Source organism: Mercenaria mercenaria, chromosome 4, assembly GCF_021730395.1.
Source record: "Mercenaria mercenaria strain notata chromosome 4, MADL_Memer_1, whole genome shotgun sequence".
Taxonomy (NCBI): domain Eukaryota; kingdom Metazoa; phylum Mollusca; class Bivalvia; order Venerida; family Veneridae; genus Mercenaria; species Mercenaria mercenaria.
The window spans coordinates 41,613,897-41,626,057 of record NC_069364.1 but is presented as its reverse complement, the minus strand read 5'-3'; the positions used below and the strand labels follow the sequence as shown (position 1 = coordinate 41,626,057).

The 12,161-nt window shown below is 36.6% G+C and overlaps 1 protein-coding gene across 1 annotated transcript in view; it reads left to right on the top strand.

Moving 5' to 3' along the window:
- The window catches only part of LOC123551528 (uncharacterized), a 27,447-nt gene extending 15,286 nt beyond the window's left edge, over window positions 1-12,161 (top strand). The window contains exons 3-4 of the mRNA XM_053541012.1: window positions 2,381-5,024; window positions 7,053-12,161. Of these exons, the coding sequence (XP_053396987.1) occupies window positions 2,386-5,024; window positions 7,053-7,479 (3,066 nt within the window). The 5' untranslated portion in view covers window positions 2,381-2,385 and the 3' untranslated portion in view covers window positions 7,480-12,161. The remainder of the gene's footprint in view (window positions 1-2,380; window positions 5,025-7,052) is intronic.

Sequence of the window (12,161 nt, the reverse complement as noted above, 5' to 3'; positions counted from 1 at the left end):
CAAATCACTTACCCCTCATCGGTGTGGGTTCGAGCCTCACTTGGGGCATTGAATTCTTTATGTGAGGAAGCCATCCAGCTGGCTTACAGAAGTTTGGTGGTTCTACCAAGGTGCCCTTTCATGATGAAGTAATACAAGGAGGGGCACCAGGGGTATTTCTCCACCATCAAAACTGGAAAGTTGACATATGACCTATAATTGTGTTGGTGCGATGTTAAACCCAACAAAAACAAACAAATGTAGAGCTGTTCTGACAAAAATATTTCAAATGACAGTTCAGTATTTATGTGAATTATCAGAAAATAGTATTTTATTATGTCTCCCCCCCACCTCTGGGGGAGACATATTGTTTTTGCCCTGTCCGTCCATATGTCGCACTTCATTTCATCCGTCCCTAAATCACACTTCATTTCCAATCAATAACTGGAGAACCATTTAAACCTAGAACCTTCAAACTTCATAGGATGGCAGGGCTTATGGAGGAGACGACCCTATTGTTTTTGGGGTCACTGTCAAAGGTCAAGGTCATGGGGGCCTGAACATGGAAAACCATTTCCGATCAATAACTTGAGAATTACTTAACCCAGAATGTTGAAACTTCATAAGATGATTGGTCATGCAGAGTAGATGACCCCTATTGATTTCGGGGTCACTCCATCAAAGGTCAAGGTCACAGGGGCCTGAACATGGAAAACCATTTCCCATAAATAACTTGAGAACCACGTGACCCAGAATGTTGAAAATTCATAGGATGATTGGTCATGCAGAGTTTTGGGGTCACTCCATTAAAGATCAAGGTCACAGGGGCCTGAAAATGGAAAACCATTTCTGATCAATAACTTGAGAACCACTTGACCCAGAATATTGAAACTTCATAGGATGATTGGTCATGCAGTGTAGATGACCCCTATTGATTTTGGGGTCATGCCGTTAAAGGTCAAGGTCATAGGGGCCTGATCATGGAAAACCATTTCCGATCAATAACTTAAGAACCACTTGATTCAGAATGTTGAAACTTCATAGGATGATTGGTTATGCATAGTAGGTGACCCCTGTTGATTTTGGGATCACTCTTTAAAGGTCAAGGTCACAGGGGTCTGAACATGGAAAAATATTTCTGGTCAGTAACTTGAGAACTACTTGACCAAGAATTTTGAAACTTCATAGAATGATTGGACATGCAGAATAGATGACCCCTACTGATTTTGGGGTCACCCGATCAAAGGTCAAGGTCACAGGTGCTTGAAAATGGAAAACAGTGATTGGACATGCCAAATAGATGATTCCTATTGCATCCAGCCACCAGTGTTGCTTAGACTTTTGCTCCTGTCCCTTATTGACTTCCTGCCTATATGACTGTGCAATTTGGGGGAGACATGAGCTTTTCTACAAAAGCATCTTCTAGTTTACCTGGGCATCACCATCACTATCACTATGGTTTAAGATTTATGGCAAGTGATTTTCCATTTCACTATGTCTTTTTATTTACTGTCCCTACTATCATCAGACCTCACATATGGATGTGTCGGCAGTGAGCAGATATCTTGTAGTAAAGGTAAGGTGCCCTAAAGGTCAAGATCACTGGGGTCAGAAGATAGTACAAATCTGTTGACAAGCTTCTCAGTTTCACTATTTCTTCGTAAAGTCAAACTTTGTCAGGTAACTAGACAGGTAAAATTAGTTTAAGTTACACATAGTTTAAGTGTTGGAATAGGAATTTTGCTGGGACCTGAGGATGAGTTCGGATAAAGGGGTGGTGTTCAAATGATCGGAGTTCAAGAGAACAAAGTTTGACTTTATTTTAAACTGCCTGTGTAATAATCAAACATCATATAAAGATCATTTTGGTCTTGGTAAGATGCAGACATCATCTGGTTTAGGGTTAAGAAATCGAAAGGTCAAGGTTACTAGGGTCAGATTTTGTTTTATGGCACACTTTAATATCACTGTATTTTCTTCTTAAATGTATTTCTCATTGTTAGTTTGATCCCTCATACCTGTACCACCTCCTTCAATCCTACACCGCAAACATTAAGCAGTACAAAATATATATAACCCTAGACTGAGTGGCGTGAATTCTCACGGGTTGGCATATAAATCACAACATGGAAGGGTAGGGAGGATATTGTAGTCTACAGGATACTAACACAGTTATACATTGAAAGTTTTTATGGCCTTGTCGAGCTTTCTTTTCACATGTTCATTTGATTAGTTTAATAACTTTTCTACAATGCAGGGAATTAAAATTGTTGAAAAAGACGTTAAACCCAAACACACACACACACACACACACACACACAAGGAATTAAAAAATTCAAATATTTATGAGAACTTTTTTTTGTTATATCAGGTATTTTAAAAATTTGTTCTTTATTTCCAGACAAAATGGAAAACATGGATGACGATATCTTTGAAGACCTTGAAAAATTGTTTGAAGAATGCGATGATGTTACGAAAAGTTTCAATGAATCAGCTGTGACAGATTGCACGGTAGTTCATAAAGCCGAGAATGATGACTCTCAGAGTGATCAGGTCAGCAAGTCAGAAATTGCACAGTCAGATGCAAGCGAACATTCTGTGAAACGCAGCTGGAAGATAATTAAGAAAGATGATGGAATTAAATCTGGAAAGTCTAGCAGTACAGAAAGGAAGTGTACTGATGCTTCTGTATATGGAAATTCTCTTCATAATAAAAAGGAGAATGTAGGGAAGATTAAACCTTTTAGGAACAATTCTTCTTCTTTTGCTGAGTCGTCAATGGAAGAGGGAGAATGTTCTGCAACATTACTTGAAGACTGCACTGTCACTGAACAGCTTGATAACACTAAAACTGATGAAGAAAGAAATGGTCAAATTCATCAGGAAAGAAACAAAAAGGGCAAAGTCAAACCAGAGGTCAATTATTCTTCTTTTATTGAGTCTTCGAGAGAAGAGGGAGAATGTTCTACAACAAGTTTTGAAGAGGAAGAATTGGAAACCACAGTAAAGGAAGTTTCTCCTGAACAGACAAATGAAGACACCATTGTTACTGAAACAAATAAGGAAAATAAGCAGTTACTCTTATTTAAGCAGGAAAAGGAAGGCTTTGATAACCACAATAATTTAAAGAAAAGAAAGAGATCAATTTCAGAAAGAAACGAGAACACTCCTAAAAGATGTCCTGAACAGACAAATGAAGACACTGTTATTACTGAAACTGATAAGGAAAAAAAGCAATTACTCTTATTTAAGCAAGAAAAGGAAGGCTTTAATAACCACAATAATTTGAAGAAAAGAAAGAGATCAATTTTAGAAACAAACGAGAACACACCGAAAAGACGTCACATTTTTATAAGTGATGATGTATTGTCCCCAATTAGCTGCTTAAGTGGAGACAAGCGAAGAAATACAATTGAGATGGCTGAAACACCACTGATTGAGTTGAAATTTAATTTTCAAACAAACGATATTTGCAGTAGTACACCAGTCACAACATCCCAAACATTCTCATTTCCATCAGGTGGGAACTGCAGCACACCAATTTCTGCAACAAATACATTCAAACAAAGTAATCTAGCCAAAAAGGAGATTTTGAAATCTAAAGAGTTGCCAGATTCTGACTCTGACTTTGAAGCCTTTAGTGATGTTGAAGAGGTAGCTGGTAAACATCAGACTGTAGATGAACTTATTGCCGAAATTACTCAGTTGTGTGGAGATATCGATGAAGCTGCAGAAGGTGAAAGTAGTGATAATGATGAAGTCAGAGAGAAATCAGATAAGACTGTTAGTAAAATTGAAGTTAGTGACCTCATAAATGAATGGAAGACAAGAAGTTCATGTGAAAGTGCTTCTGAAACAGAAGCAAGTAGTTATAGTGATATAACTCGTTACAAACTAGTAAATGAATGGAAGACAAGAAGTTCATGTGAAAGTACTTCTGAAACAGAAGCAAGTAGTTGTAGTGATATAACTCGTTACAAACTAGTAAATGAATGGAAGACGAGAAGTTCATGTGAAAGGTCTTATGATACGGATGTAGGTAGTGATGGTGATAAAACTCTTACAGAAAATGTTGAAGCATGCAGTCAGAATGAAGGAACTGAGACAGGAGATAGTGATATAGAAAACCTAACTGTTTTATCAGCAGTAGGCAGCTTCAAAATGAGTGAAAAAGAAAATAAAAATGATGAAAATTTAACTGAAGATAAGGGTGGTAGATTTACTGCAGAGGTGACAGTTTCTAGAATTGAAGTAGACAAAATCAATGAAACAAATAGAGAAGTTATTGATATGGACATAAGTGATATCGATGGTCAAGATTTGCAGTATGGGGAAGATTTATTAAACCTAGATGATTATGATGATGAAGGTTTCGTAGATGCAAATGTTTTAGAAAAGTCACACATCACTAAAGAATTAAATCTTACCATGAAGGTCAAAGATGCCACTGAAAACAATAATAATGTTACAGATAAAGGACAGGAAATTGGAGAATATAAAGATTCACTGTTTGAACTAGTAAGTGGTCTCAGGAAAGAGGCAGGGGACAAAACTAAAAGTGTTGAGAAAGCTAAGAAGGATATAAATGAAAATGTTGTGAAAGGGTTAGATTATGCTACCTTTGATACATCCATATACAGAAAGAATGAGAACACAGCAATCGAAAGAGAAATATGCAGGCGATGGGGAACAAATGGGTCTGCAGACCCAGATTTGAACTTAACCGTAGCCTCAACAAAACGTAACAGATGTAATGAAACTGGGGAAGAGCCAGAATCTGGATTCCTCGAAGGCGATAGAGTTGTTTGCACATATCTCTACGAGGAAGAGATTGTTTCATCATTTCAACATTACGGAAAAACTGAAGGTCAAAGTGATCTTTGTTATATGACTTTGGAAAATTTATTGAGAAAATTACACAATCAGAAAAATATCCTTGAAAACATGAATAAACAGTCACTGTTGAACATAAAAGGTGAATTGCAGTGGCAGCTAAGTGGAACGAAGCAACGGCATCGTGAGGAGATGGAGGCTTTGAAGTACAGGTAATCATCTATAAGTTTCTAATGTGTGTGTTCGAATTTTCTTCTTATTTTCCACTTGTTCTACTTTTTTTTGTATTTTGCAAACTACATATACAAATGTAGTTTATACTAATTTAACTTAGGTCGATTTTAAAACAAGTTCTACAACTTATATTAATCACTCTCGATACCTCATTCCTGATGGAATCCATCGCCACGAGGGTATGAGAAAAGAGAAGACAGTTTCTCTTTTAATGCTGAGCACCAAGCAGGGGAGCTAGTGGTACCATTTTTCAGGTCTTTGGTATGACGCGACTGTGGATTGAACCCAAGACCTTCCGCACTCAAAGGGAGTGCTCTACCACTAGGCGGTTTAGTGTGTATTACACTTTTCTGGGCAGTGGTGTTGCCTTGCTTGTCATTATCTAGATGTTATGGGATCCGAGTGAGAGCGAAACTGAGTCAAAAGTAATGATCGTAAGACCAGGAAGCAGTCCTCTAGAGTTGATAGAATCCCAGTGAGAGCTTAACATGACTGCAGTCTGAAGTACTGGTAAGAAGTCCACAGGGCCTCCTCTGTGTTTTTCATACTTGTCGCCAACCTTTTCGCCAATTTGAAAAAGTTGGAGCCACTTCAGAGCCATTTTTGAGCCGAAGTTCTGAGCCACTTTTATTTCTCTTAGTTGGCTGTCATAGTGTGCATAAAGAAATAAAATATTGTAAATCATTTCATTAGGAATAATAACAACTTTTGAAAGTGTATTAGTTTATTGTAGAAGTAAATTCAGTTTGTTGCTGGATACAATAGACAAGCTTACTGTTGCTAAGTGGCTGCTTTTAATTTCTGACTTTTGACCATCATGATATAAAACAAACTGTATACATCGGATTAGTTCGACTACTGGATACAAATGATACAAATCATTTCCTTAGTTGAAGAATCATATTTATCCATGAATTACCAATATTCCAGGACTCATTTATTTTTGGAAAGGAAAATTCAGAATTTTTTCTATTTTAGAAGGTCGAGTTGAACACTGGTATAATGATTTTTAAGAAGCCATGGTAGCAAGTGATATCTTCCAGTTTCTGAACATTTCAAAGAAATTAACTTGGTCCATGGTACAAATTGAGGCTGTTGTGTTTTTGTTTTCGGATCCATTGTTAAAATCTTTTGTGAAAACTGAGGAATTACAAAATTAATATATTTGCAAAAAGTAACAGATTAAAAGTATCTTTTGTACTTATTAAAAATTCGTCAGTCATACAACTGCATGCCACAAACATGTTGAATAGCAACACAAAGTACACCTTGATCAGCGTTAATTTTGGTGAATTCTCACAGCAGAGTTCAAACATACAAGCTGGCAGATGTTTTGATTACTGATTAACCATCAGTTCATACATTATTACACAATAATCTTCTCAAAGTGTCAATCAACTTCAATAGTCGAATTGTCAAATACACCGCCTAGACTGGTTATCGATTTTATTCACTACCAGCGCGTAGGTAAACACATGTATTGGGAACCAAAACTATGTGCCACTTATTTTCGCCAGTTCGCAAAATTTAGCACCAAATTCTTAAAATTATCGCAAATGGCGACATTGGCGATCGACAGCGGAGGCCCTGTAGTCCAGGATGCAGTCATTTGGAGTCAAGGGATAGATCCTAAGTGAGAGGTAAACAAAAACAGTAACCAGTTGAAAGCCAGATATTTCAGTTTGCACCTCCTACAAGTGATAGATTTTTTGCCTGTATTACAAGTTTTTCAAATAATACAAGAAATAAAATTAGGTAAGTGCTTTTCTTTAAGCACTATCTTCTTATATTAGCGTTCATTCCTAAATTACAGCAGGAGAGTCATCTTACACCTCGGGGAGTAAGATGAGTTTTTCTAGCACCAGCAAAAACAGGAATGTCCTGTCTAGCATGCAAGTGTGGTTTTGTCTTTTCTCTCCAACTGTGCGTTTGATTATCACTTAAAGGCTCTTTTGCAGTATGTTGCAGTTAATTTTATTCTAGTATTTCTTCTTTTTCATTTTCAGACAAGCTATGGAAGATGAGCGCTTTAGGTTTAACTCGAGGAATCAGTTTAATGTCATGGAATTTCAGCACAGACTTATGCAGCTGCGACAGGATCATATTTCCCAACAAGGTAGATTGAAAGAACATCATCAGAATGAATTCTGTGCCGTTCGTTCACGTGGAATGGAGACATTACATGAGGAAATAGGTCGTCATTCTGCACAGTGTGAACCTATAGATCAACTTATAGAGCAGTTGGAAAAACCAGAGTCTCACTCCAAATATTCACCGCAAAAATATGGGCCTCCGATTGTTGTCAGTCTCAGAAAAGGGCCATGCAAGGCAACTCACGGGCGGCATTCGACTGTACCAGTTTGTTTATCTGCAGCAATAGCACAAGCGGTGTCACTGGAAGATGATTTGTATGATCATTATTATGGGTACTAGACTAGTTGTCAAATAAGCCAGATATAAAGAAGATTTTTTACTCACAGCATCATTTAAAAGAAGTTGTGTCAAAGTCTCAAAGATGGTAACAGTTGTGTTAAAGAGGCTTTAAATTAATTTCCTGTTATACCATTGTTATCTCAACAGAGCACAACATGCTCAAGTTGAGGTGTTGTGATCATTCACCATCTGTTTTTTTAGTCTAGATTTTCAATAGCATCGCAGAAACTATAAGAAATTGATGACACCGCTGGTCCAATTTTGAAATAATTTTACCCAAGTTGTCCTTATTTAACCTTCTACCAAGATTATCTAAATTATTCCGATTTGTTGAAACATGGCTGCCAGGGGGCACAGTCACTTTTCCCTATTTGTATATAGTTGAAACTTTTAAAATCAAACATGGAAGACAGGGGGCGTGGACACTTTTTCCCTAAATGTATATAGAAAGTAGAAACCTATAAATCTTCTAATGCGGAACTGCTGGCACGATTTTAAAATGATTTACACAAATCTTTTTTAGCTCACCTGTCACATAGTGACAAAGTGAGCTTTTGTGATCACCCTTTGTCCGTCGTCAGTCCGTCCGTGTGTGCATCAACAATTTCTTGTCTGCACGATAGTGGTTTCATTTATGATTTTATTTTAACCAAACTTGCACACAACTTGTATCACCATAAGATCTCAGTTCCTTTCTTGAACTGGCCAGATCCCATTATGGGTTCCAGAGTTATGGCCCCTGAAAGGGTCAAAATTAGCTATTTTGAACTTGTCTGCACAATAGCAGCTTTATTTAGGATTTGATTTTTACCAAACTGGCACACAACTTGTATCACCATAAGGTCTTGGTTCCTTTCTTGAACTGGCCAGATTCCCTTATGGGTTCAAGAGTTATGGCCCCTGAAAGGGCCAGAATTAGCTATTTTGACCTTGTCTGCACAATAGCAGCTTCATTTATGATTTGATTTTAACCAAACTTGCACACAACTTGTATCACCATAAGATCTTGATTCCTTTCTTGAACTGGCGAGATTCCATTATGGGTTCCAGAGTTATGGCCCCTGAAAGGGACAGAATTAGCCATTTTGACCTTGTCTGCACAATAGCAGCTTCATTTATGATTTGAATTTAATCAAACTTGCACACAACTTGTATCACCATAAGATTTTGATTCCTTAGTTGAACCGGCCAGATCCCCTTATGGGTTCCAGAGTTTTGGGCCAAAATTAGCTATTTTGACCTTGTCTGCACAATAGCAGCTTCATTTATGATTCGATTTTAACCAAACTTGCACACAACTTGTATCACCACAAGATCTTGGTTCCTTTCTTGAACTGGCCAGATTTCTTCATGGGTTCCAGAGTTATGGCCCCTTGAAGTTCCAAAATGGCTATTTTGGCTTTTGCAGCCATATAGAGACTTCATTTATGGTTTTATTTGATACAAACTTCCAAAATAACTTCAACAACAATAATTCTTGGATTCCATGACAAATCAGATCCAAGCGTAGGTTCAGAGTTATTTTATATTTGATTACCTCCCCTGATTGTAATCAAAATGGATTTATATCAGTAAGTACTTAAAGGACTTATTTGAAATTTTGTTATTGTCATTAGTTGGACTGAGCCAATCAGGGTAGATAACTATGGACTGATTTTATGTCAAATTACCTCCCTTTATTTCAAATTAGTATTGGTATATCTCCGTAACTAATGAAGATACTGATCTGAAATTTCATTTATGTCAACAGATTTATTTGGCAGATCCTTCTTCTGTTCACTTGCAATAACTTTTTTTTAAATTACTTCCCTTTTACATTACTATAAATAGCTTACTTTTAGTAACTTTTTTATTATTGGCCATAGGGAAAAACTGAGACCACTTTTCTGTGGTACAACATGGATGGTACCTCCAATTTTTAGGTGTATTTTGACATATCTGTACCTTGTAAGAATTGTTTTTTTCTTTTTGGTTAAATTTCTTCCTCTTGTTGTTACTGTCCTTTGGACTTAGATATTTTTTCTGAGGACCTCCTTGTCCTCAAGTGCAGTGATAACAGGTGAGCGATATAGGGCCATCATGGCCCTCTTGTTTTTTTTGTGACCATCTACTTAGATTCTGATTTGTCAAAAACAACAGCTGTCAGAAGTTGTGGTCACTTTTCGTATTTGTTTGAACAACATTTCCAAAACCACTGAATCGATTTTGAAGAAACTTGATACAAATGATCTCTGGTTGGCCCTTTTTCAAAGTTGTTCCAGTTCATTGAACATATGGGTCACTATGGTTAAAAACAGTTTTCAGCTATAAAACATTAAAACTCTTCTTCTCTAAAGCAATAATAGCAAGAGCCTTGATAGTTGGCATGTGATATCAGGGGTTTGACTACCATAATTGTTCAAATTATTGCCCTAGGGTAAAAAATGGCCACACCCCTGGGTTTAACGTGTATATTCTATATTCTTATATATAAGAAACTTTGAAAAGTTTCTCTGAAGCCATAATAGCTAGAGCTTTGATAATTATGCGATACTAGTGTTTGACTCTCTACCACGATTGTTCAAATTATTACCCTAAGGTAAAAACGGCCATGCCCTTGTGTGTGCTTGTACTTGCTATAGGTTGATACATGTATATAAGAATCTTTGAAAATCTTCTCTGAATGAAAATCTAGAGCCTTGATACTAGGTGTGTGATATCAGGGTTTGACTGTTTGCTGTAATTATTCAAATTATTGCCCTAGATTAAAAAAGACTGTGCCCATTTGTGTGACATGTATGTAATATAGGTTAATATAAAAAAACTTAGAATATCATCTTCTGAGTCCATAGTTTCTACAGCCTTGATATTTATATAAACCCAACTCTGCTTGTACTTAAAAATTATACAGGCATGAAGTCTTTTGCTCAGGTGAGCACTTAAGGGTCAATGAACCTTAAGTTTTCAAAAAAAAATTGGCTGCCAGAGGATGTGGCCACTTGTCTTTGTTTATACTGAAACTGGAAATACCCGAAACTTGTGGCCAAGTTTAAAAAGAACTTTAAACAATATTTGCTGTGATGACCATTTACAGCAGCCATAACTAAGAATAGAAAACTTTGAACAATATTGCTGCATTGCTTTTAAAATAATTTCACGGTTATGTTCCTTTGGTGATCTTCTACCAAGATTGTTCAAATTATTCAAATTTATCATAAGACATGGCTGCCTGATGGTATTTTCCCTATAAGTATATAGTGGAAACTTTGAAGATCTTCTTGTCAGAAACAGTGGGTCCAGTCTTAATATCATTTCACAAATGATCCTAATGTGACAATATCCCAAGTTTATTCAAACTATTCTTTTTTATCAACACAAATTTAGTCACCAAAGGTATAGTCACTTTTCTATACATTATTTTGATTCCTCAAAAAATGAGCCCACAGCTTAGAACATTAGGGAGAGCACAGATCTAAGGGTAATGGAGTTGTGTGTTGGAGGCCCAGGAATGCATGTGTTCTCTGTGATGATTTGATAAAAGACATTGTGTCTTAAGTTCTTTTTCCTCCTCCAGGTCCTCTGGTTTATGTGGAGAAATTGGTGGTTACAAAGGTACTTCTGGAAAACATGGAAGTACTGGTACAAAATCCAGGAACACTGGTTTGGTTAACTGCCTGTTGTTGCATAACTGAGATACTGTTGAAATATGGTGCTAAACCCCAAATAGACAAACAAACAAACAAACAAATATAAACAATATGGGCACCAGACATAGTCACCTACATGTATGTAGTTGAAACATGGAAACTGCTGGCCTGAATTCGAAGTCATTTCACATGACTGATCCTTGGGTGACCTCTCACCAATAATATTTAAGTAAAAAAAAGAAGATAACATTCAGTAGGTGTTGTCACATTTTCCTATATGTAGTGGAAACTTCAAAAATCACGTAAGACACTGCTGCCTGACTTAATTTTAGAATAATTTTACACAAATAATCATTCGGTGACACTTCATTAAAGATGCTCAAAATATTCTGATTGGTCAGAAAACATGCCCTGTTTAAAATTTTGGGAATAATTTGGTGGGGGTGGGGGTGGGGGGGATCACAGTGACCTTGAGATTGAAAATGATTTCAGATCATTTACTGTAGAGATCTTGGGCCCTGTTTGACTTCATAAGAAGATTGCCAGTGGTCAGAAGTTGAACAATATTTTCTAAGTTCAAAGATCAAGGTCAGAGTGACCCTGAGTCTGAAAATGGTTTCTAGAGTGCTTAGACCAACAGCTTATAAACTGGTCAATGTTCAAGGTCACAGTAACATATAAGACTGAATAATTATATATTTTAAAAATCATTATGCCAAAGGTCAATTTGACAAAGTTCATAGTTGTTTTAGGTATGAAAATGGTTTAAGATTGAAAATAAAATCTGGAGAGATCTTTGACCTACAGCAGTAGCGGTTGACCTCGTCTAAATGAAATACTGTGGTCAGGAGATGGCCCGACTTTGTTTTTGGTGTCAACAGCTCAATTGAAGATCACGGCTTACTTAATACTAAGAATTACACACCTGTGGAAAGGGAAATTGATGTAGATTTGATTAACCCTGTGTTATGTAAATGAACTTTTAAAGGTCTTAGAAGTGTTACAGTGTGTAAAATTTGGACAAAATCAAATAAAAATATTGTGAATTAACATTAA